At 37.4% G+C, this 26,057-nt stretch overlaps 1 protein-coding gene across 1 annotated transcript in view; it reads right to left on the bottom strand.

Moving 5' to 3' along the window:
- LOC125840712 (uncharacterized) overlaps positions 1-26,057 on the bottom strand; it is an 86,021-nt gene that overhangs the window by 18,883 nt on the left and 41,081 nt on the right. The window contains exons 17-31 of the mRNA XM_049519678.1: positions 25,903-26,001; positions 25,654-25,755; positions 24,005-24,063; positions 23,749-23,851; positions 22,932-23,078; positions 22,748-22,864; positions 11,135-11,397; positions 7,495-9,044; positions 6,197-7,407; positions 4,896-5,024; positions 4,668-4,820; positions 1,087-1,704; positions 939-1,010; positions 343-801; positions 73-256 (exon numbers count right to left, since the gene is read on the bottom strand). Coding sequence (XP_049375635.1) covers positions 73-256; positions 343-801; positions 939-1,010; positions 1,087-1,704; positions 4,668-4,820; positions 4,896-5,024; positions 6,197-7,407; positions 7,495-9,044; positions 11,135-11,397; positions 22,748-22,864; positions 22,932-23,078; positions 23,749-23,851; positions 24,005-24,063; positions 25,654-25,755; positions 25,903-26,001 — 5,266 coding nt within the window. The remainder of the gene's footprint in view (positions 1-72; positions 257-342; positions 802-938; positions 1,011-1,086; positions 1,705-4,667; positions 4,821-4,895; positions 5,025-6,196; positions 7,408-7,494; positions 9,045-11,134; positions 11,398-22,747; positions 22,865-22,931; positions 23,079-23,748; positions 23,852-24,004; positions 24,064-25,653; positions 25,756-25,902; positions 26,002-26,057) is intronic.

Genomic DNA, 26,057 nt, shown 5'->3' with positions numbered 1-26,057 from the left:
TTAAAAATAATAAGAGAGAACTAATAATGCTGGCACCGGTAGAAGAACAGGAAAGCAAAATTCAATCGGTACCATCTGATGATTGAGGGTCAAAAGTAATAGTCTCTGACAAAGAGAACCTTGTTCCGCTGAACTTGGCTATTTCACCAAATGTTTCAGCACGTGGAAATTTCACAACTGAAGGTTTATATCCATGCATCTCGAAAGTTATTATGAGGTCATGTGATGAATCAACATGGAAGAAAGAAGTTTCAACCTGGAAACAGGGAAAATTGTGCTGGTGAACACAAAGTAAAATAAATCAATTCATGAAAAAGATAGTTACTATAACATAGTGCATACCTCTGACACAGCTGCCGTACGACAAACACCAGCATTTTCTATCGTCACAGATACCGTCTCTGGTAGATAGTTCTTCAATACTAATGGACTGCTTAAAGTCAACTGATGCACATTCCTCTTCTCGGGCTTAACCATGTAAGTTACATTATTATGAGGTTTATTGGTCTGTGTTAGAACATTGTTGGACAAAGAAAAGCCTTTTTCTGGTGACACAGCAGAAGGTAAGCACCAATCATGCACAGATATGCAGCAGCGGAAAGGGTCACTGCTCGGATGAGATGGATAGCAGACAAAGGAGCGCAAAAAGCTGATTTTATTTTCATTAGAAAGAATATTTGGAATACTGTGGGTTTCACTCCACAAGTAAGAATTACCAAGAGGACGCCATCTCACTCGGCCTGCTTCAGCCAAATGTAATGGAAGAGGAAATTGTTGACCAGGATAAATGGGGTCCAGAACCTGAAATGACAAAGAAGGGAAAAGACAAGTTACATGAAGGTGTAGGAACACAAATCCAGTCAAAACTAAATAGATACTAATATCCCTTTTTGCCGATAGAGATACGGAGATTTCTACTAATCATTTTACCAATATACCTTTGGAGAAACACCAAATGGAATGTCAAACCGTACTTCAAGAGGCACAGAAGTTGCATTTGATACTATTACCTGCAATAAAAAAGAAATATGTAAAGCAGTACAGTAAATAAAAGCTGCACAAAATATAACCTGCATTAGCACTTACAGTTGAGTACAATCGCACCATCTTCGTGTATCTCTGTATGGACACATCAATCACTACAGGAATGATAAAACCACTTTTTTCTTCTATTTTGTTGTTCTTTCCATCGTTTATACTACTGTTTGGAACATTCTTAGTTGTATCAACATCAGGCTTCCTCGATGATTTGGAAAAATCGACTTCAAAGTACCTAAGTCCAACAAGATCCATTGAAATAGGAACAGAAGGAAGTGACGTTCCCTCAAGTTGAACAATGATATAATGATGTGATGGCTCCACCGATTTTTTGACACCAAGTTGTTCCCAGGATTGGGCCGGACTATAGCGTAAAATTTGATCTTCAAGACTTTCACTAACATAAACTGGAATAGAAGATCCTGGTTGTAAATACTTTCTACTTTTCATGGAGGATACTTCTAAGCCATAACCACTCTGCTGCTGTTGATAGACATGAAACTCTAAAGGCAACGAAGTCAAATTTTGCAGTATGTAAGGAGGAGAACTCCCGGTATCCAGATTTTCACTTCTCTGAGAATTTAAGAATGATGGGATTTCAGAATGAGCAGCCATCTGCGCCAGATCCCCTGCATTTTTAATCATCTCGATTGTCCTAGAAACAACCTTCACCAAACGGCAAGAAAAAAGAAAGAGAAATGTATCAGTAAGTTTGGTGGAAAGTTTTACATTGTACAATATGTCCTAATTCATTCAATATTTTGTGAGCACATTGCAAGAAATCTGATAACACAATCAGATGAAAGGAATCTAAGGATGAGTATTTCTTTAACGCAAAAAACTTTACAATAGTTGTGTATTTAAAATAATGAAATCATATATGTCTGTGTGTGTACACATACATACACATATCAGAGAAATCCCCAGGCCAGAGGCGCACGGTTTGAAACTCGGTGGGTAATGAGCTGCCCCTCTACCTAAATTAGGGATCATTGTTCTCCTTAAAAAGGAAAGTGTAACATCTTGGAATCAAGAAAATAGAAAATGCAGCTTTCCAGAATTTGGTGTCAGAACCAACGGAAACCAACCACGGACCGTAGGTAGAACCACGAACTGTAGGTGGGGCCCCGTGGTTCAGTCCCAGACTTGGGGGAATTTCAAAATCTAAAGATGACACATACGGTCGTGAACCACGGTCCGTTGATTGACTCACGGACCATAGGATGGTTCTGTCGTTGAGGTCCAAAGTTTTATGGTCTCTGATCCCACCCACGGTCGACCAGTACGGTCCATGGTTGGACCTACGGACCGTAAGTGAGGGTCAACAGCCAATTAGAGGAAAATTATTGTTGGGTCAACTTCAAACGGTCATATCTTTTAGCACATAATGAATTAGGTGGCCCACGACCTATCAAATGAAAGATAATTGAATCCTTTTTCTAAGTAAGAAGTTATGCTCGTTTTAGTGAAACCTATCGGGCAGAGCTTGATCGACGACTCCTACCGATGGTTGGTAGGTCAATCAACGGCCCGTCAGTCCTGTAGTAGGTGGCTCGTCAGATTTAAGTCAGGGTCGTTTTGGTCCTTTCCCCTATGCGTTGGGCATTTAAACTACGTCGTTTGATTCCTAAGCTACGTCGTTTACTCAGTTTAAGCCTAATAACTTAGTCAAACATACCCAGAACCTTTATTCACCAAAAATCACCCAAACTTAAAGCAAAAAGGAGAATAAAGAAGCGACAGTTTCCCAAGAACAATCAGAAGGTTTGCTTCAAGTTCCAGCCCCGAAATCGAAGGATTTCTCCATAGATTTCGTCACCAAGTATGTGGGATTTCACTAGTAGATTCCTTGCGTCCACCAGGTCCCTAGAATTCAGTCAGATTCTTGATTCTCCATATTTTGTTTAGACCTAAGGTTTCTAAAACCTTGGATAATTGTTGTGATTTAGTTGTTGTAGTATCCTAAATCGAAATAGCTTGTTTTCTTGAAAAGTTTGCTTAGTTCCTTGCACGAAACTCAAAACCCTAGTTGTATAAAAAAATTTAGTTCATGAATTATACTTGCTCCAATTTTTGAATGTTACATTGTCAGTACTTAAATGTTGCATTCTCAGATTTGCATGTCAGAATATTGAGCTATCCAATATTTCAGTTATGTATGTTGTGTCAGATACATTTTCAGTTGGGAGTAGGCTTAGCACCGAGTTGGACTAGGGTTCAGCGTGTCCTCATAGTCCCAAAACTACGTGCCCCCGTAGGAGTATAAGTCCCCTCAGTGGGCATCAGATTTAATGATCACATCAGTCATGCCTTTATACCCCTGGCAAGGTATATTGGGTCCTCTTGATGGGGCGTATACATCAGACGTATTGCCCATCTTTTAGTTATCTCATGTTTTAGCTTCCGCATAGTATCTCTTTATTCAGTTGTGTTTAGTATGCTTATGATATGCTAGCTTCAGGGTTAGCTTGTCGTGATCCTAGGTCCCGTGCTTACGTCAAGGGGGTAGCCTCGGGGCGTGACAGAAAGCCTTCAGGGTTAGTTTGGGGTCACTCGTGATCCTAGGTCCCGTGTTTATGTCAAGGGGGTAGCCTCGGGGCATGACAGAAAGCCTTCCCACTCATTTCAACCAAGGAACTCATCTATTTGAGCTTTTGTAAAACACATTAGTCCCAATATTTAATAAAGGAGGGCCAAGTTGTGCCAGGTTAACATCCAACATAAAAAGTAACCAACCTATGATGAATATCTGACTATGGATAGAGATGATTAATGTAGTTGACCCGAACAATTCTGGATTGGGGCCTAGTGAACTGATATTGAGTGATATAATCACTTCCCAAAGGATGACCTGGCTAATTTATGCTTAGTCATATCATTTTCGAAGATGCAGCAAATTAATCTAGCGTATTATGGGCCACGGTTGAGCTTATATGAGTGGATTATACTGATCATTTGTTATTAGATATCAAGTTATCAACTGATACATACTTTTGTGTTTGATAATGCAATATTAAATATCTGGAAATAGACAATTAAACCTTAAGGGAAAATTACAAAATAATAAATAAATAATTTGGGAAGGGGAGAATAAGGTAAGTTCTAAGGAGCTTCTGTCAAGAAAAATTGGACCTTAGACTTAAACGCAAGAGCATATAAAGAGATTTCAGGGCGTCGTCCTTCACCAATGAAGGACTCTCAGCACCCTTTTGAACACCCAGGATTGACATTTGGAGCCTGACCAACATAACATGGGGGTTCAACATTAGGTAAACCAAAAATAGGGATGAGGCATGCTAGGATACAATGTCAGGATATAGACCTTAGACCTAACTCGCCCCTAAACCCTAGTTAATGAGATGAGATCACCCAAAACCATATAAAGGGAGTACAGCCCATACCCTCACAAGTGTGTCATTTATCAATGCCAAAGTAAAACAGCTTATCTCTTATCATTGATTCCACAATGACAGTCAGCACATTGATAGCCTGATAAAGAATAATGAATGAGGACAGATACAAACAGCTTTACCAAATTCCATGGTGAACATATTAGAACTTCTCAATTGGTATTTTTTATCAACGAATGCAACATAGGGTTTGCCTGTAGAACAAGAAAACCAAAGTACCTCAATAAGGGACTCAGTAAGATTCAAGTTAAGTTGAGTTGTCGACTTGATATGAAGATTGCTAGTAACATCACTACTCAGAAGGGAACTGTCATCATGCCTTTTTATGCTTAGCTGGATTTCCCAGGGCTCTAGGAAAGGCTCCCATGAGACCTATTGTCCAAATAGAGAACAGAAATTAGTGAATCAGAATCAAAAGAAGATATATCATGATTTTGTCATCTCTACCATGTCAATGTTATTATAGTTCACTTCGACTTCACACTTCACCAAACCCTCCATTTCATTTCCAGCTACATTTGAGTGAAGAAGCAAGTTTGTAATAAGTAACTCCAGCAAAGGTCCGCTTGAACTCCACTAGAGAAAAATATATACATATTAGCAAAACGTATGTAGCAGAAGAAAACAGGCAATTATGTGATACAATTAGCAGTAGAGATGATCAAAGAACAATACCTCATTGCACTCAAAAGATAAACAAAGGAAATACTGGAAAGAAACAAGAAGCATGAAAAGAAACTCTTCCCAGTTCAGTGCAAAGGAGTTTGACAGTGAGGATAAAAGAATGGCACTATTTTCAAGAAAATATGAGCATACTTGTAAAGAAAATGGATATCAGGCAAAACTCAACTAAAATTCTAGCTATTAAGGTGAAGATGTCCAGAAGCATAAAGGGATACGATAACCCTTCCCTCAACCAATGTGGATATTTTAATACTTCGTCAGCAGGCAGGAGCAGGACATTTAAAAGGAGGGACAATATAAGATTGGCGGTGAAGCATTGGGTTAACCAAAATAGGAATGTTGGGGTTCAATTAGCATGTAAAGAAAATGAAAATTTGGGCCGAACTCAATTTCAGAAGTTTGACGCGATTACTGCCCAAGATTCTTATAAGAAGACAACATCTCATTCACTTAACTAATGTGGGACATTTTAACAATAATGATATTGATCTAGAAGAGATTATAACACTGCGGAAAACTACAGAGCACATTCTATTTAGTAACAGATTTCCGATATCTTTGTCACCTTCCCGGAAATAGACTTCTCTGGAACAAGATATATTTCAAAGTGCTCCTCCTAACTATTAACTGACATGACAGAGCAAAGGTGAAACTGCATTCGAGAAGCATGCATGTTCATAACTTCACTCAATGTCAACGACGAAATTCATATAGAGTATATGAGATCCTGCAAGAGAAGTACTGTGCAGCAGCTAAGAAAATATGAATTCTAGCAAAACAGATATCAGTTACCACTGAGAAATAACCCCTGTCCTGAACTGTCAATCTATTGTTCCCAAATAAAGGGGAAACAAAAGGACGCATTAAAGGACATATGATGGTGGTCTACTACTTTCTAGTGTTGTCTGTTAAAAGCATAAATCATTAAAACTTCTAAGGATAATAATGAAATTTAAGAGAATTGAGGCAGATCAAGTTATCACAATCAATCTTGGAGTCCAATCTAGCAAAGGCAAACTGCAGAAATGATGTAAATAGGGACAGTGTTATGGAGTGGAAATCACCTTTCCATCAGCCAAAAGAAGAGAGAACTTTCTAAGTTGGATATCAAAGTTCACTTGACTGAAACTAAATTGAGAAGGCCCAGCTGCTGGAACTTCAAAATCCACAAACTGCCAGAAATAAAGAATGTGATCTGACAGCCATACATCCAGGCAATGACACTGAAGATCCACCTTCCCATGGATATGCTCAATGCAACTAGTGCAAACTGCAGCATCAAGGTTCACTTGAAATAGTTCAAACAGGGGCCACGAGCGTGTGTTATCATCCTTCACAAGCTCCACTGTACCCCAGGTTTTATCTAGATCAAGTTTCAGTCTCATAACGGTCCCCAAGTAAAACAGTTTACTATTCCTAGCTTGAAAGCCAACAGTGAAAAATCCATGTCGATGTCCATAAATCGTGTTTCGTAAATCATTCATGTGGTTGTCACCCTGCTTCACCTCCGATATATTAAAAGTATCTTTTCTAACCCAAGCAGGAATATGAATTCGAAGACAGATAGTTTCCAACACAACAGAATGAACTCCAGTATCATGCCTCACATTTTCTTCAGTAGATAAAATATTAGGACATGGATGGGAATTTTGCGGACCATCATTTTCACCATCCCTGAGTTGGTCAACAGTGACATATGCCATATTGTTTGATAATGAGTTTGTCATTAAGGTATTGGATTGTTTGGTTGAAGAAGACTCGAGTACATTGATGAATGCAACCCAATCAGACATATGTATCCAAACATCTAGCGAAGGCAGAGAAACAGAAAGCATACTTTCACCCTGATCAGACAATGAAAAGGTAATCACAATAACTGGAGAGCCAGATTTAGAACAGCATTCAGCAAGCAAAACAGAGTTAAGAGACGAGAATATCTGTAGATAAGAGAAGGAGCTCTTCAGCCTTAAGAGCTCATCATTTTTTATAGAGGCAGAACAAAGAAACTGCATGTTAGCTTCCCCAATAAGGTCAGAAGCAACTGATTCTCCTTTATGTTGTCGCAATTTTATGGACATTGACCTCACAGACGCTCGGATTGTCATGAAATTTTCAAGAGAGCCTTGACGTGGAGAAGCGGTTTGTCCTTCTTTTCCCTCCCTGTGTAGAAAAAACTGTAAGGTATCAGATTTGAATGCTTCAGCTTGTTTAGCAACCAAGGAAAACTGATCTATGACATCCATCATTGCTTCACATCCATTCACGAGTGATGCACCTGTGGACAAAGACACATCAAATACTGAGGTGCCAAAAGTTTTGCTTCAATACTCGAGAAAACATATGACAGAAATCTGTTTCTTACCTTCAGCATTGAGTTGACAATCCTTGACGATTGTCATAATACAACTTGGATAACAGGATACAACATCACAACATTCACATTGGGATGGTAATCTCACCCATACATCGGCACTAAATGGCGCAATCAAGTTGATATTTGTCCAAGTGGGGCCATAAAAAGAACCTGACAAATTATCTGCTTCTTCCAATAGCATCAAAGATAGTGATAAGTCATATCCAAAAAAGTTTAAACAATCATTTCTGTGAGCAATTTCATCTTCTGTAACCAAGCACTCCATAGGAATATCCTTCAGCACAAACTTTGCTTCACCATTTTCCGTGAAACTAGAGTATAGCCGTTGTATATCAAGCTTCAGAAATTGAGATACGCTGCTCCCTGTCGGTATAAATAAGTTGGAGTCCAGTATCTCAAACATAAATGAAGTGCTTACATTATCTTTTGAAGTATTAGAGTCGGAGCTTTCAGTAATAGGCAATCCATCTGTACTAGAGCTCAAATCAGGTAAGGTAAAATAACCAATGATAACTGCAAGGAACTCAGGCGGTAAAACACAAGACACATGCTTGATACTTAAACTCATTTTCAACGGTGACTTTACACTTTCTTTCCAGACACGCAACTTTAAAGTTGGAGGGAAAGTGGATTCCAAGGGACCCCAAAGGAAATCCTGCATCATTTGAGTCCATTGTAGAGAAGAAAGAACCAACCCCTCTGCACAGCAAAGTACATCCAGATAGTCGGCGCAAATACACAATGCAGACTTGACATTTGGAAACAGAAGAGTTCCAATTATGTAAGAGGATTCATGAAAATGAACTCGACTGTTGCTGAGCTCCAAGTCAATGAAATACGCCCTTTTAGCACCATAAACTTGAAAAGAAGAATTAACGGAAATTGGAAGTTGACTGTTAGATCTATCTTCTATGTCGTCCTTAGGATTGCTGTCCTTCCAGTCTCTTAAATTAAGAACCTTCCTCCACTCGGGAGTATTATCATTTGAGAAACCTCCAAGATTACGAAAAGAATCAGTATCTTTTAGGGTAATGAAAGGGAACTGATCCAATGAAACAGTTGCCAATTCAGAGAAGGAGGTTTCAAAGAAGTTGGAAGAACCAGAATTTTGAAGCGAAGAAGCAGAAGTAGGAACACAATTCTCACCATTCACTACAGGGTTGTCCACAACTCGAAGAGAAGGTCTGATATTAGATAATTTATCAACAAATCCTACCAAAACTCCAATTATAAAACGGTGGCAGTGAATATCAAGACCACTTAAACTTAATTTACATTCATGGCCAATGAATCCTGAATTCCCACAGGTTTTGTAATGGAACAGAAGGCACAGATCGTTGGTACTACTTCTCTCATCAGAATTCCCACTTTGAGGACCAATGCTAACATCATTACAATCCTGATACATAGATCCAGACAAGCTCTGTGATGAGCAAAAGATGAGGCTTTTTCCTTCAGTTTTACCACCATAATTATGGATGTTTATTTCCTTCACTGAAGCTCTTCCCTCCAAGGACTCATTCCCATCAAACCTGCAACTTCATTCAAACTTCATAAATGAATCCTATAATGCTTAACAGATAATATTTGAAAAGAATCACTCTCCTGACTCACAAGGAAATACATCTGACTCAAGAATAGATATCAGAATCTGATGTTTTCTACCATTTTCTTTACCGTGAATACTTGAATTTTAAAGGTTATATGGAAAAACGACTATATCAAGCACAACTTTAAATGCACCTCTAGACTAATCTCATTTTCCTCTTTTTCCTTTCTCACCAGATAAGCCGTCATGTTCGCTTGCTGCTTACTATCAATAAAATATAACTTAAGCAAGTTCAGCACCGAAGTATGTAGTGTAGCTGTCAAAAAAGGTTCCAAGAAAATCAGGGGCACATGATGAGACAAAAATATAAGGTCAGTTCTTCATCTGATAAAGTCTTGGTGGGAAGAATCACACAATACCTCTACTAGTGGGAGGACACATATACCAGGTAGAACAGTCTAGGTCCGCACAAGCTAGCCTGGACACTGCTGGTTAAAGGAAGCTCTTCAAGAATCAAGCTGATTCCGAGAAAAATATCCATAGAATTTCAAGAATTGTTCTGATCAATGCTAAAGGTTTGATTACAAATTGTGGATGTCATGACTGACTTGTTGAAATTGGCATTGCAGCAAGAATGACTTAAGGTGAATAAACAAAAACTGTGCAATTGAAAACAGTGCAGAAAACGACCCCAATATGACTGTGACCTTATGCAACTCAAGTTATTTTGGAAAGGGTAAAAGGTCAAATATACCCCCAAACTTTCAAAAATGGCAAGTATATATCATCCATCATACTTTAAGGTTGTATGTATCCCTACCGTCATACTTTTGGACCATACATATCCTTTAATCAAACAGACATACATGTGGCACTATCTCAATGACTTACCCAATTTTTTAATTATTTTTTTAAAAGAATAAACAAAACCCACACAATTATGTCCTGACTCACTTAAGACCAAAATTAAGGAAACCATAACCAAAGTGCGAGTAACAAAAGCTTCGAGAAATCTCCGATCTCTGATTCAAGCTTCTCAGCGTGCATCTCTACCCCTTCCATACTCCATTCAAAAACTCTGGATTCCCCACCTTCACTGCACCCACCAGCTTTTTTTTCATTCCAAAATTACAATTCCAGATGAACGCTGAATTGTCTCTGAGTTTCTCTCCAATTGGCTCCTATTTCTCTCTGAATCTCATCTGTGTTCCTGTTGATGAACTCCTATTTCTTGGGTAATTACTTAGTCCTAAAGAACCTAAACAGAGTGGAATATATACATAGTTTTCATATTAATTTAACGATTTAAGTTTTGTTGCTTTATATAATTACTGTAGTTATGAAGATAGTTGTAGATAATATATGCAATTTTAAGTTTCTGGGACAAACGAATTGATTTCTCATTTGTCTTATTAATATTTTGGGTTATACTTTAATATTATGAAGTTGTCAAGTTGTTGATTTTGTGAGTTTTCTGATCAAATACTTTGTTGGTAAGATTGCAAAAGTTTATGGCAATGCAAAATGGGTGTTTTTTAAAAAAAATTTGGTCGGGATATAATTGGGTGGGTTTGTAAATTTTGGATTTTTAAAAAAACAAAGAATCGCGTAAGTTATTGAGATAGTGTCATGCGTCTGTCCATTTGATTAAAGGGTATATATGTTCCAAAAGTATGACAGTAGGGATACATACTACCTTAAAGTATGACGGTGGGTATATACATACCATTTTTAAAAGTTCAAGGGTATATTTGACCTTTTTCCCTTTTGAAATTAAACAGCTAAGCTAGAGATGGCATGTCAAGAGACCATTCATGAGTCACCAAACAGAAATGATTTTTAAAATCACGTTGGTATGATGATTAGGCTATATAGCAGTTCTTGTAGCATTATTACGGTGCAAAGCAGAAGGATTAAGAGAGAGACTGGATATTTATGATTTGCCAAGGAGTATAAAGCTGCAACACAGTTTCACTTCGGCATCTGTCTATCATCTTATCTTTTGCGTATTGTCTCTATTATTAATGGTGTATCTTTATCTGGCTGATAGAAAAGTAAAACAAGATGCTAACAACATACCGAATATTTAATATCTGAAGCAATATCATGAGACTGCACGCATTTTCTACATCACTTTCAAAGTCGATCAAGAAACCAATAGATTTCACATTTGCAGCAATGGAGAACCAAAACACAGCAGATATCACACTACCATCAACTGTAGTTGGGCGCAAGGAGTCTGATGATAAACCCAGTATATCAAAATCCGCAATAAGGTCCATAATTGCTCCATAAAGAGATGGTGAAAAGTGAGCAAGAACAGATGAAACCTCTATGTCAACCTGAAATAAAGAAAGAAAGCAACCTAAATTATAAACACCTGATCAGATATCTCATACTCTGATAATTAGAAACTATAGCAAGCATAGTAGCATTGTAACATTCAAACAGAAATTGCTCCATATGACAACTCAAGTCAGCAGAGGTTTAGTTTGTTAGTGTGAAAGTCCCAACTTGAATATCTTTTTCATGCTTCACACCAACTATTATACCTTTATGAATGTACCACGTGCATAATTTAATCCAGTGAACGAAACCAAAAACACTTGCCAGTTTCAACAGATCTGAAGCACTAATTACATCAACATACACCCAACAATCATCAAAAAACCATGTATCTCACAAAATTTAGTTTCTAACTTTATCCTTATTAGGAATCAGGGTAGGTGTTGATGCAATGATAGATTAACTCTTTTAACCTGTATGTCACAAGCTTTAAGGCATGGATACAGTCTCTTTGTGGCAATTTAAAGGAAAACAGTGTTCATTATAGGCCACTCTCTCCCTATGACTCAGCAGCCAGAGAACACTTCATGCACGGGGTAAGCCTTTTCTTTTTGTTATCTTTCGGTCATCGCATATAAGCTTCAGTTTCATAGATCCTATTGTAAACAACCCACCAATATATGTACATGCATATTACACATAAAGTTGCATAAAATATTCAAGGCCTTGGATTTATCTAAGAGATAATTTTCCTACAATTTTCAATAACCTATCAAAATATCATGCAACCTTCCTCTTCTTTTAAAGTAAAATCGCATCGATCAGATGGGGAATCGGCACACACAAAGTCTATATAAAAGGTCAAGTGTTAGTTTGGCTGCGACCTAAGTACTCAAAGTACCACACTCCTTGAGCATTTATGCCAGAAGGTAAAATGCAAATAGTACATCAACACAAGTATTTAGCGTGGAAAACTCCTTGCTCAAGGGAGGCAAAAACCGCAACCCACCTCCTTAGGATTTACTCAAACTTTTTCACTAAACTCGAGCCAAATTTAAGGCTTAAAACTGCTCTTGTAAAACCTAAGGAATCGTTCCCAACCTCTACCCTCTCTACTCTTCTTCTTCAATGACTCTATCCTGTCAACAAAGTCACTTATGGACACAAAAAACACCTAATACAATCAACTAAGAATGTAATCAAGATATTGTCTTGGAACCAACACAAAGAAACTACTATTACAGCTCAGGAACTATATGGATAAATCTTGATAGCAACAGGTTCTTTCGTTGTAGCAACAACTTCTTCTTCGAAACTCTTTGTGTAGAACTTTTTAACTTTGACGTCTCACTCCAAAGTTGTTTATATAGTCGCCTTGTAGTTTTCTAATCCAAAACATAAATAAGGTCGAGACTCTCACAAAATCCAGTACTAGTTTGACTTGGTTTGAAACATTTCATGCGTTAGTTTCTTTCTCCTATTTTCAAGCTAATTCCATGTGCATAATGTATGATAGCTTTCCATGTATAGAATTTCAGTTCCTTTTTTTTTTAGAAAGGTAACATTACTTCTATATATCCACAGGTATACTACATCAAAGTGTAGTCCCCCTCCAAAAAGTTTTACTTACATCATTCCTAGGATCTTCTAGTTACAACCAGTCAATAATATTAAACACATTTTCAGTATCTCCTATCACTACTTGCTTACACCAAAAATAATAAAGCCCTAGGCAATTAGTCTTTATCTTCTGGATATTGTTCTGTTTTCCTTCAAATCATCTTTGATTCCTTTCCTTCCAAATTGTCCACCAAATGCAAGTTGGGACAATCCTCCATCTTTTCTCATTTTTTCCTGCGTTTCCATCCTTGTTCCAACATTGTAGGACTTCTATAATACTCTCAGGCTTTGTCCACTTAATCTTCCTCTTTTGGATAAACATCTGTCACAATTGATCAGTCCATTTGCAGTGTAAAAAGAGATGGTTGACTGTCTCCACCTGTTCTTCACATAGATAGCAACTAGAGCATAGATTGAGTTTCCTCTTGTTTAAGTTCTCATGTGTCAAGACTGCCTGCTTTGCCAAGAGCTATGTGAAATAATTCACCTTGTAGGGAATTTCTATTTTCCAGATCATCCTCCAGGGCCATCCTGCATGCTGCTCCTCCGTAGACCTGAGTTCTCTGTATGCTGATTTTACAGTGAACTCTCCCCCTCTCTCCCCCTTCCATACCAGTCTATCTTCCTCTCCTGTCAGATTGGTAGCCATTTGCATTGTATCATGAAATCTTGCTATGGTTGTCATCTCCCAATCATTTAGTCCCCTTCTTAGACCCAGGTTCCACCCTTGTCCTGTCCATAACTCTGCCACTGTTGCTTCTTGTCCTTGGCTCAGACTATGTAGTACAGGGAAGGCATGTTTGAGTGCTTTCTGTCCACACCAAATGTCATTCCAAAAAGCTACTTTTTCTCCATTGCCCACCTTGTAGCTTGTTCTCTCTTTGACCAGCTGCCATAGGTTCCTGATAGACCTCCATACACTACAATTGTAAGGGTTGGTGACCACCTCTGTCATCCATTTATCCTCCATGCCATATTTTTCTATTATTACTTCCTTCCATAGAGATACTTCTGGTGAGACAAATTTCCACAACCATTTCATCATCAAACTCTTGTTTTGGGTTTTCAGCTCTCTGATATTGAGTCCACCCCCTCTCTTACTTACCAGCAGTTCCTTCCATTTGACCAAATGGTACTTTCTTTTATCTTCGCTTCCCTGCCATAAGAAGTTCCTCATAATCGCATCCAACCTCTTGGTTACCTTGGCTGGTATAGGGAATAATGACATCATGTACAAGGGAAGGGCATCCAGGACACTGTTAACTAGAGTTAGTCTGCCACCTGACGATAAATATTGGCACTTCCAGTTTGCAAGCTTCCTTTCACATTTCTCAATTACTCCACTCCATATTTCTTTTGACTTGCTCTTAGACCCCAAAAGCATTCCCAAGTAGGTTGTTGGTAATTCATCCACTTTCCCTCCTAGTGTATTGGCTAGGTCTTCAATATTTATCACCGTGTTGACTGGATAGATGAAACTCTTGCTCTAGTTTATGTGCAGACCTGAAACAGCCTCAAAAATATTGAAGATGACCCTCAAAATCAGCATCTGCTCCTCTACTGCATCACAAAAAACTAGAGTGTCATCTGCATATTGTAGATGAGTAATCTCTAGATTATTTCTTGTATTATTTCCCACTTGGAAACCTCTGATCCATCCCTTTACTTTTGCTGTCTGAAATAGGTTGTTTAGTCCTTCCATGGCCAAGATAAAGAGAAAAGGGGATAAGGGGTCCCCTTGTCTCAGACCTCTGTATGACGAGAAGAAGCCACATGGGCTTCTATTGATCAGAATAGAGAATTTCACTGAGCTTATGCACTGTCTAATCCATTTTAGCCATTTTGTTCCAAATCCCATCCTTTGTAACAGATTCATCAAAAAGTTCCAATTCAAATGATCATATGCCTTCTGGATATCCAGTTTACATAGGATCCCTGGTTTCTTGTCTCTCTCTCTGGAATCTACACTTTCATTGGCTATCAATACTGCATCCATGATCTGCCTATTCTTGATGAAAGCCATTTGTTGTCTATCCACTAGCTTATGTATCACTTTTTTCAGTCTTTCGGCCAAAAGTTTTGCAATTATCTTGTACACTCCTCCTACTAGACTTATTGGTCTGAAGTCATTTAGTTCCACAGCCCCCGTCTTCTTGGGTATCAAGGTCACAAAAGTAGCATTCTCTTCTCAAATACCCCTTCCTCGTGGAAGTTTTGAACTGCTGCCACCACTTCTTTTTTGATGACTTCCCAACACTGGCTAAAGAAAGCCATGGACCATCTGGGCCAGGGGCCTTGTCCCCGGCACATGCTTTGATGCCTTCTAGGATTTCCTGTGCTTCAAAAGGGGCCATCAGTTGGTTATTGTCATCCTCATCAATTGTAGGGCACCCTATCTATTCTAAGTCTGGTCTCCAGTCCTCAGTTTCAGCATATAACTTCTCATAGTATTCTGTGATCTCCTTTTGTATCTCAGCAGGCTCAGTCAATAGCTCATCTCTGACTTTAATCTTATCAATAGTGTTGACTCTTCTATGTGCATTTGCTGTTTTGTGGAAGAAGCTTGTATTCCTATCCCCCTGTTTAAGCCATACTGCCCTAGATCTCTGTCTCCATGTTGTTTCCTCTTTTTTAGCCACCTCCTCAAACTCAACAGTAAGAGCCAATTTGGAAACTATCTCCTCTTCCTCCAAAATTCTCTGGTCCTGTATCATTTCAAATTCTGCTAATTGGTTTAGTACCAATTGCTTCTGTTGACTCAGATTGCCTTGCCAGGTCTTGCTCCACTTTTCAACTTAGCTTTCAAGGCCCTTAGCTTCGCTACCAGTACAAAGTCTGGTTTTCCATGGAAGCGAAAAGACTCCCACCAGGTCTTAACTCTATCATTAAATCCATTAGTAGTCAACCACAATTTTCGAACTTGAAATATGATTTGGTTGTCCCCCATTCTCCACATTGTAGCATTAATGGGGAGTGATCTGAGACCATTCTCTGTAAGACAGATTGTTTCAGGTTTGAGTCCCATTCTTCAGAGATCAGAAACCTGTCTAGCCTTGCTGCTGTGAAGTGTCTGTCCCCTCTTCTCCAAGTGAACTCTCCCCCTGCTAAATCTAAGTCCATTAATTCCATGTCTTCAATGAACTCTGATAGCTCTGTCATTGCCCTGTTGATTCTGTTACAGTTGTACTTCTCAGAAGGATACCTCACAGTGTTGAAATCCCCACATAGGACCCAAGGGCCCGTGAATAGACCTCTTGCTACCCCTAGCTCCCACCAAGTTTCTTCCCTTTCTGCTCTATCATTCGGGGCGTAGACACCTGTTAGATGCCATTTAAAATCCAGATTCTTCCCAGAGAAACAAACAGAAACTGAAAATGCACCCACACTACTCACCTCCCCATCCCATCTTCTTTTATCCCACATAATTACTATGCCTCCCCTCGTCCCACTAGCTTCGAGTTGCACGTAATTTGCCCACCTACTACCCCAGATTTCCTTAACTTTATTAGCAATCTCCCCCTCCATTTTTGTCTCTTGAAAACATACCACATCTGCTTTGCAAGTTCTTATCATGTTCCTGATAATACTCCTTTTCCTCCCACAATTCAGCCCCCTCACATTCCATGACACAATGTTTAAATTCATTGATCCATAATGGCCAAACCCCCCCCCCCCCTTTACTTCTACTACCATTGCTATAGAACTTAGAATCCAGTTGCAACCTTTTTAGTTCTAATAATCCTTTCCTCTTGCCTGTTGTTTGTTTACTCTGTTCCCCCCTGTTTCCTTGTTTATTGCTATCGATCTTCATCAACAACTCCTTCACCTTTTCCTCACACCCTTTGAAATTAACCCCGAATTCTGAGCTTAGTTTGGTTATATTTTGTTGTATCCAGTCCAAAATGCTCATGTCTTCTTCTGGAAATTGGATGCCCAATGGAATAGCTTCCTCTGTACCTCCGTCTAAATTCTCCTCCTCCAGTGGTTGAAACATTACCGTTATACTCTTCTCCCCCAATTCTTCTCTATCCGTGACTGCCATCTCCACACTCTGTCTCGCGACTTCCAGCTCCCCTCGGTCTCTATTCCATTGCGTGATCTGGCGTTGAAATTTGTTTTCCTTTGCTTTGTTTGCTGATATCTCAATATTTATTATATCTACAGGATAGGTAATTGATGTTTGGGCTCTAGAATTTTCCACAACAATTGGGTCCAAAAATTTTTGGCCCAAAGTCTTTGGGCCCAAAAATTCCTTTTGACCTAGCTTTTTCCTGCTATACACATTATTTTCCCCTCCTTTAAATCTCAGGCCCACTTGCATGCGGGACCCCTCACTTGAAGTCCCCACGTGCCCATCTACCTTTTTCGCAGGTTGTGCCTCCTTTTTCTTCTGCAAAAGCTGATCCTGGGTATTTGCCTTTCTCCTCTCTCCTCTCCTCTGATAATCTTACTGTGACTGGAGCTTCACACCACACCGGAATGGTGTAAGTGAAGCCATCGCAGGTTACTTCTACTTCTCTGGGAATCCTCTCCCCATCACCTCGCACTTTGATTCTGGCCCAATGAAGGTGATTCTTGAGAGAAGTCTCCTCCTCCGTCTCAATAAAGCCTCCACAGATGTCACCGATCTCCTTGAAGACTTTTTGTGACCACAAATTCATAGGTAAACCCAGCAACCTAATCCATACCCAATCTCTCCTTATCTCCGCCGGCCAGCAGCCTATCGTCATTCGAGCCCCAACTTCATCTTCCTCTAGATCCATTGACCTGTTAATACATGCTCTGCTGCCACTTTGGACGGCAACTCAAACATAAAATACCCATCATTCATGGCATACACTTTGACTTGTATCGCCAACTTCCACGAATTACAAGCCCATCTTCTTACATCGTTCAAACTGGGGGTTTCGTCTGCTTGGCATTGAAATTTTCCTACGATGCACCTATTCAAGAGATCATTAACTGGCTGCGATTCACCACCTGTGATTCTTACTTTGTTCGTTGTACTCTGTATTTCGGCCGTCTCTGTTGCCTCCGTCATCCATCTATTTTGGAAGCGGGCTTCTTTGTAAGACTTGTGAAGCTGTTTTCTGTCCTTCGCTGCTGTCCCCTGTGTTTTGATTGGCTCATAAATGAACCCAGCAATCTTGTGAGCTATATTCCCCCAGCCTCCATTGGGTGTGGACTCCGGAGTTATTATGACAGACTTGTTTTGACCTTGTAATGCTATGAAGCTGATGTATCTTCCACTTTCATTGTATTTAAGAGTGCAATAAAACTCTGCAAAGTGGTCCTTCAGGTTCCACCTCTTTACTGTCCTTCCGTGTACCTTTGAAGCTTCAATAAATACTGCAACTACCCATTTCAGGACTTTAATGCTAACTTTCACTCCTCTCATCATTTCAGTTCCTTGTCGAATTGAATTCTATCGTACTACAATTCTCCAATGATTCCTACTTCCTAGTGCAGATGTGAAACAACTTCATTCTTGATAGTCTCTCATGCTACCCCATAGGAACATATTCTCTAATGACTTCCTCTGACGGTTTTGTTAATTTCTTCACTTCTTTTTAGAGATCTATCTCACTAAGGACATGGTTCTTGAAACTTCATTCTTCAGTCTTCTTTCTTCATATAAACCGTCTCTTGTACATAGTTTGAGAATCATCAAAGCACCACATGATCTTGAACGTAGATTCAAAGATGATAGTACTTCAACATCAAGCATCTTACAGAAGACATGATTCTCTAGAAAAAGCATCCATTTATGAACACTAACAGGAACATAGAGAGTGTTTTACCAAATTCAGAAAAGAAAATAATCCACTAATCTGTAATCAAGAATTTCCACCCATTTACATGCTTGCCTATTTCTAATTTTCATATTGTCCATATGAATGCTAGAAGAGCTACTTCCCATGCCCTCCTTTTCGTGCTTCTAAATTTCCATCCCAGAAGCACCTCCCCTATAGTCTCTAGCTAATACATTCCACTCTGAACAAGCCTCGCACAAGCCATATTTTGTAAGCAGTAATACAACCACAAACTAATGAATCGTATCAATTTTTTGTTGTTATAATGGATCCTCATGTTGTTTATGGCTATGTGACATTGTAGAAGGGTTGGTACTGATGAGTCTTCAATTTCTTCCAAAGAGTTCTATTTAGATGGCTCTATGTTTTATTGATTAGAGATTTTGTAGCTTAATTATACGAGTAAATTAATTATAGGATATTGTAATTGATTGTCTTTCCTTATTTAGTCTTAGGACTCAATGTTTAAGCACTCATTCTCATGGGATGTAAAGATCATCAAGAAATACAAAAAGATTTTCTTTTCTTGTAATCTTCATTGGAACAGAGCCATTGTTGCCTATTTGAGATAAGTTTTCTCCCTCTGCAACACTATTTGTAGCACGAGATTGAGTAACCTCCCTTGAGCATTTTTTTTCGTGACCTAAACAAGTTGTCCCTCAGTTATCTCTCGAGCAGTTTTTTACATAAAACACCGACAACACAGGTTTCCTCTACCACCGGCGACAAAAACCCAGTCAGCAGCTCCGTCTAAGACCTCGGCATGCGCTATTGAAAGCTCTAACTTCAGCTACTCATCATTCTCACGCGCTAGCGAGTGGACCACTTTCTGATATTGTCTAGGAGATATTCTTTCTTCCTTGGTTTCACCAGCTAAATCTGAGCCTACCCATCCCGGTTTCATCACTTTTCAAGTACTAGAAGTGATATAGTGTGCCAGCTTCCTTTTCCAGAGAGATCTACAGTTCTTCCTTACTGAAGTGCAGATCTGAAAGCTTGTTGTCTCTCCTTATCGTTGGAAGTCCAGATTGAGAAGTACTATTGTTCGAATTTGAAAATTGTTTTGGACCATCATTTCTTCAATGGAGGATGCAAAGACGGTTGATAATACTGCGGTCTCAAAATCAATGTTGTAAAATTAGATGATGCCAGTAGTGTTTGGTCAAGATCTTGCATAATTTTTATTAAATCTAAAAAACTAATTGGGTATATAACTGGTGAAAAGAAAGCACCTGCCATGGCTGACCCTAACTATGGGATTCCGATAATTCTCTTGTTATGACATGGCTTTTGAATATTATGCACCCTCGAATCTCTAAGCAATATTTATTCGGCTTCATTAGAAAATTGAGCAGGTACATAATAAAGAAGAGTCTAAACCTAGCTCACGTGTATCATTTTTGGTATTTGGGGCATTAACCGACAAGACCACATTCCCAGCAACTTCATCGATGAGCACATGTGCCTGAATTTCACACTAGATTGGGATTCTATAAACTCCATCACATTCCACTTCTACCTCCTTGGGTACGTTATCACCATCTCCTTTCACTTTGATTGTGGGCCATCTAAAATGATTTTTTCGAAGAAATGTCCTTTTCAGTCTCAATCTACCCTCGACAGAAATCTCCTATCTCCTTGACCACTTCATGCTAGCAGTAAGTGGGATGCCCATCAAACGGATCCAAACCCAACCGCAGCTCCATTCCCCACATAAATAAAATTATTTACTATTCAAACCAAAAAAAAACGACATGGGAGTCGGTGGACATATGTAGGTATGAGATAGTTTGAAAATAAAGATTTTAAGCAGAAAAATGATTAATGATGAAGGAAATATTTCTTCTTGAAACTGGTAACGTATTAATGATGAAGGAAATATCTAGCATAAGAAATCTTTTATGGGTCAAATTGTCACAATTTGGGAGGAAAATCCAAACTACCTATCTGGGGTATCTTGTATATAAAATCTAATAATCCACTTTGTAAACAAATGACACTACATCTCATCATCTTTAATACTCCCTCTGTCCCATTTTATGTGAGGTAGTTTGACTCGGCACGAAATTTAAAAAAGAAAGGAAGACTTTTAAAACTTGTGGTCCAAAATGAATGATAGAAATTTGTGTGGCTGTAAATCATTTCGTTAAGGGTAAAATAGACATTTTATAGTTAAATTGTTACTTAATATAGAAATGTGTCATTCTTTTTTTGACTGACCAAAAAGGAAAGTAAGTCACATAAATTGGGATAGAGAGAGTATATATAATGAAGTACACCAAATGCAGAAGGATTGTTATCAATAAAATTAATCACGGGTCAAAACACAAAAATAAAAGAAAGCATCTGGTAATAAGCTAGAGTTCTTAAGATTTAAATAAAAGAAGGATAAACCGTCCTAAAGTAAGCAAAACAAGTAAAACAGACACCTCTTAAAACAAATTATCAGGTAAATGTATTTATATTCATAAACATGGCGGCAAACTGGACAAATACAATATCCATTATTGAGAAACTATCAATGGTATACCTTTAATAGTTAAATGGAAAAGGATAAAAAATGTCTTTAAACTATGTGAAATAGAACAAAACTGTCCTCCGTTAATACTTTGGTCAAAGAATGCCTCAGTTGTCAATGCTTTGGTCCAAAAATGCCCATATAGTTATTTTTTGGTCAAAAACACTCATTATTTCGTTTCTTTTGAAACACATTTTTTTCCTAATAAAAATATTGTAACTCATCATTAATTATCATATATATAAGATCATAGTAATCCATCATTAATTTTCATTTAAATAACGACTAAAATAAATTCTAATAAATAGGAAACATGTTTATTTCTTTTAAAAAAAAAACTAATTGAAGAAGGATAAAAATTTGTTAATATAATATACAATTTTAAAGTTGAGATACAACAATCATAATGCCACAAAACACAAAAAATTGTTACATTGCTTCAAATCACAAAATATCTTTAAATATCGTCGATGGAGTTATTGTTGACCCTTTTTTTTTTTTTATATTTAAAATCAAGGAATATACTAGCAAATGTTTATCCTACTTCGAAAAGAATATGAAAAAGAAAATCTATTTTATTAGGAAATTTTTTTTATTCATTAAATAAATGAAAATTAAGATGAAGTTATAAGGAACTTTTATGTGTGTATATATATATATATATATATATGACCTATATTATTAGTTTAAAATGTATATGGTGTAATTCTATTTTTTTTATTGATAAAAGGAGATTAAGAAGAAAAAAGATTATTAGTAAATAGGATTTTAAAAGAAAAAAGTTCTTTAAAAGTAATACATTATTTTAAAAAATTATCTGTTTGACAAGAAAGACACAATATGTTTATTAGTAATTTTTTACCAAAAAGTAACAATATGGGCATTTTTGGACCAAACTATTAACGGAGGGCATTTTTGTTCAATTTCACATAGTTTAAGGACATTTTTTACTATTTTCCGATAGTAAAATAAAAGTCTAGAAATGTTGAGAAACCTTGATAATATGCGTTCTTTAAATTAAAAGCAAATATACTCAATTAAGTTGGAGTCTACATGCCTTCAAATTTTAAACTGAACAGTGTGGATCATTAGCTCTTCTTCTGTCCCACATTGAACTACGCCCATCCAATGCAGGAGAAGGAAAAGAAGCATCTTTAGTATCTTGAAGGCAAGAAAAACAATGAACCTAAAGGTGAAACAATTAATATGTACATTTAGCAGTCAAACTTTTTCCTTTTTACCAGTCAAGAACATAGAGGCACGAAATAGTTTGTCGACTAAATTAGATCCTTGCACCACCAGCAATATCCATCAATTTCAATTACACGACAACAAATAAAGGCTTAAGAATTAAGAGCCTATGATTTCTGGAGAAAAGTAAAAGACTATTGGAAACCAAAAATTAAATTGCTGTCACAACATATAGAAAAATAGTCATCAAAATGATTCACTTACCTCACAATTTTTCAACTCTGATTCATCAGCAATAATGCACAATGTCAAGTTGATATTGGTACAAAGTTTCTCCAGAAGGGGGATAGTTCTAGAGGGATTTGAAGTTAAAAGTTTTACCTGCAGAACAGAATCACTTAACTTACACCATACGAGGAAGTTGAATATCAAAGTGCAAATGACTAACCTCAAGATCACTAATGTTAATCTCAAAGTGATCATACAGATCTTGAAGCTGACAACCCAAGACAACATTACTAGTGCAAAGAGGCGATGCTAATAAAGTATCTCTGTCACCTTTAGACCCAAAGGTTAATTCCCCTGCTTCAAGTACCTGCCCAAACTAGAAATTTTAGGCAACTGAAAATGCACTAATTACATCGAAATAATGAAGCCTTCCAGTTCTCAATCATAAATTGGTCAATCACACCATGCAAATAATGGATCACAATAAAATTACTGGAGGGCAACTCAATATCTTATTGGGCTAGTTTCAAATGTATACAATAAAGTAATTAGTCAACAATAAATATAGCCATGTTTTTATTTTCATAAAAAATAATCAAAAAAGATAGAAAGTATACACTGACTATACATTATGATACAATTAAAAAGCTAAATATAGCTTAACTATACATGAGCTATACACTAACAATTCATTACGATACACTCAAAAAATTGAATTTAGTTTAACTATACATGACGTATGCACTAAATATTCAATTCGGACCAAATCAAAATCTCCTTTAAATGGTCCCAAATTTGTAGATGTGAAATCCTCTAAACTACAACTTCATTTAGGGAACAGAACACAAATATACATGTGATTGGGAATTGCAAATCAAATCTACCAAACTTGAATAGAAAATATGAGCTGTTTTGGACCTAGAAAGAATAACAAGGTAGGAAGAAAGCCCTAGAGCAATAGAAGATCTGAAGGACATTGAGTAGACAAATAATGGAGGAATGGGGATAATGCACCAACAATGGCATGGAAGAATTACCATTTTCGGCATGTCAGAATCTGCACCTCCACCAGGAACAAGGAGGGCAATACCCAATATATGGACATTCCATGTAACAGTCTTGCGATTTGATAAGACATGCCTGCGGAGAAACATAAAACATAGGAAGAGCAGCAAGTGGATATCAAATTGTCTTGTATCAGTATAATCATATCGCATATAAAAGTAAAATCCATGTCTTTGACTAGGAGACAAGAATATCTACTAAATAGATGAGCTTGCTTGATATACTTACTCAATTTTAGTCTGAAGTCGTGCAGTCGTATTTTGAATTCTGTTGATGGATGACAGAATCTGTAACACGGAACACTATCAAGTCACAACACCATCTAGCATGTAAAGCCTTGTCTTATTAAACAATGTAACGACTAGTTTAGGTATTAGAAAGTTAAAAGAGTTTTAGTAGAAGACAGTTCAATTTTAAAGTTGAATATTGGCCCACATTGTGTTTGACATCTATAATTTGGTTACACATTCATCAAATCATCAATGTCTCTCCTCTCTTTTATTTTCCTAACATGATATCAGAGCATCTACGATTTTGGTAGAGACGTAAAACATCAATCAGTAATAAGGTTTTCTAAAATTTTCCTTTTTTATGATTTCACTTTTCTCTTTTCTGGTGACTGTTCTGGCATTGCTTCTTTTCTAAGTAACCATTCCGATGACACTCTCATTGTCACTGACAATCCCAGCAGTGTACGTCTCATTTCTTTTGACAATTTCTAAGTCACGATGCCTATTTCTAGTGATCATCTGAAGCCAATGTCTATTGCAAAAGATTGTTTTGGCAACCAACACTTCAGATTAGGTGAATGTTCCAATAGTATTTGGGCCCTGACCTGTAACTTCTGTGAAGGCATCGCCTTATTCTGGTCAATTTTTGCGTCTTTTGTTTGGGAGATTTAAGAAAAATAGTATAGTTAAAAAGATCTCCCAAAAAGAAGTTGCAAAAATGACCATAAAAAGGAGATGCTACCACAAAAATTGGTATAACATTTTAGCAACATTCTAGTGAACTTCCGATAAGTTGTTCCAAGTGCTCCATCAGTACTATTTTGCCAACTATTTGCTCTGATTCAAAGTAAGAAAATTTCTTTCTTAACTTACGTTTGAGGATATGCTCGTATGTAACTTATAAGTTAGTTATTGTTAAAGAATGAAACTTGGGAGCTAACTCAATCCCAAAAACTAGGGGAGCATTGCCCAGGACCGTATAATGAGACCAAAAGGCCCTTAACCCACCGATGTGGGACTCTAACAGTTATATAAATAAGTCAGAATTTGAGTTAGAAATCATCAAACTTCTCCCAAGTGTTCTAGCTAAATTACATTTTTGTTTTAAAGCTGAGATCTGATTAGTTTACGCCTTAACTTATAGAAGATGTGCCCAGTGTTAGGAGTTATAGTAGAGAAAATTAAGTCTAGAATCTATATATTTTCTGCTTCTACAAATATTATATACACACTGTCCTTGACTTCTATTAATAGTTGTATCCATTCACAAAATTAATTTATGCATCTTTTCTGCACTTTTATACTTGTTGCATTAGCTCCCAATCGCAAAGTAAATTGATGTTCTCTGTCACTGTTAGAGCACCCATTGTATGATGTTCATTATGATAAGAAACATTCATGCAAAATGATATAAAGGCAATCAGAAATCAATTACCAAATGAATGTAACACATTGACATTGAACACCACTAAGCAAAATGTCATGTTTTAAGTAGTAACTTGTATGTTATACAATGAAATGGAATTTTGGTGATCAGTGGATTAACCTGGAGGCCAAAGTGAAAATAAGACGACTATCCAGAGATCTTAGAAGTATTAAATTTTATGGAGTTCTAAGTAAAACAATCACAATAGCTTGAATACTTACCCTGTCTTGCAGAGAACAAGAGTGTTCCAAAAGGGAAGAAAGACTCATAATATTCTTGAAACATTCTAGATCACAAGTAATTTGAAGTGGCTGGACAGAGGCCTGTTTATACAAAGTTATAGGATGTCAATCTCTGAAAAACCTCCTGTTCAATAATTAAATAACTTATAACAGCTGCATAACATTGTGGTGATAGTAAAAAATTTGCAACTGACTTAAATATTGTAAAAGCAAAGAAGATGACAATACCTTTACAGATAAAGTAGAATCCTGTTTTAGACGCGACATGTCAAGTTGGAAACTTAGAGAAGGTTGATGAATTTTGGGCTTTCCTCGATCAGAATTTACCTAAGGTAACCAAAGCATTTTAAGCTATACCAGTTTATAAACAAATATAATCTTAA

This window comes from Solanum verrucosum, unplaced genomic scaffold (genome assembly GCF_900185275.1).
Source record: "Solanum verrucosum unplaced genomic scaffold, falcon-dt-bn FXZP01000176.1, whole genome shotgun sequence".
Taxonomy (NCBI): domain Eukaryota; kingdom Viridiplantae; phylum Streptophyta; class Magnoliopsida; order Solanales; family Solanaceae; genus Solanum; species Solanum verrucosum.
Note: the sequence above shows the minus strand (reverse complement) of the source record. Positions and strands in the feature narration are given on the sequence as shown.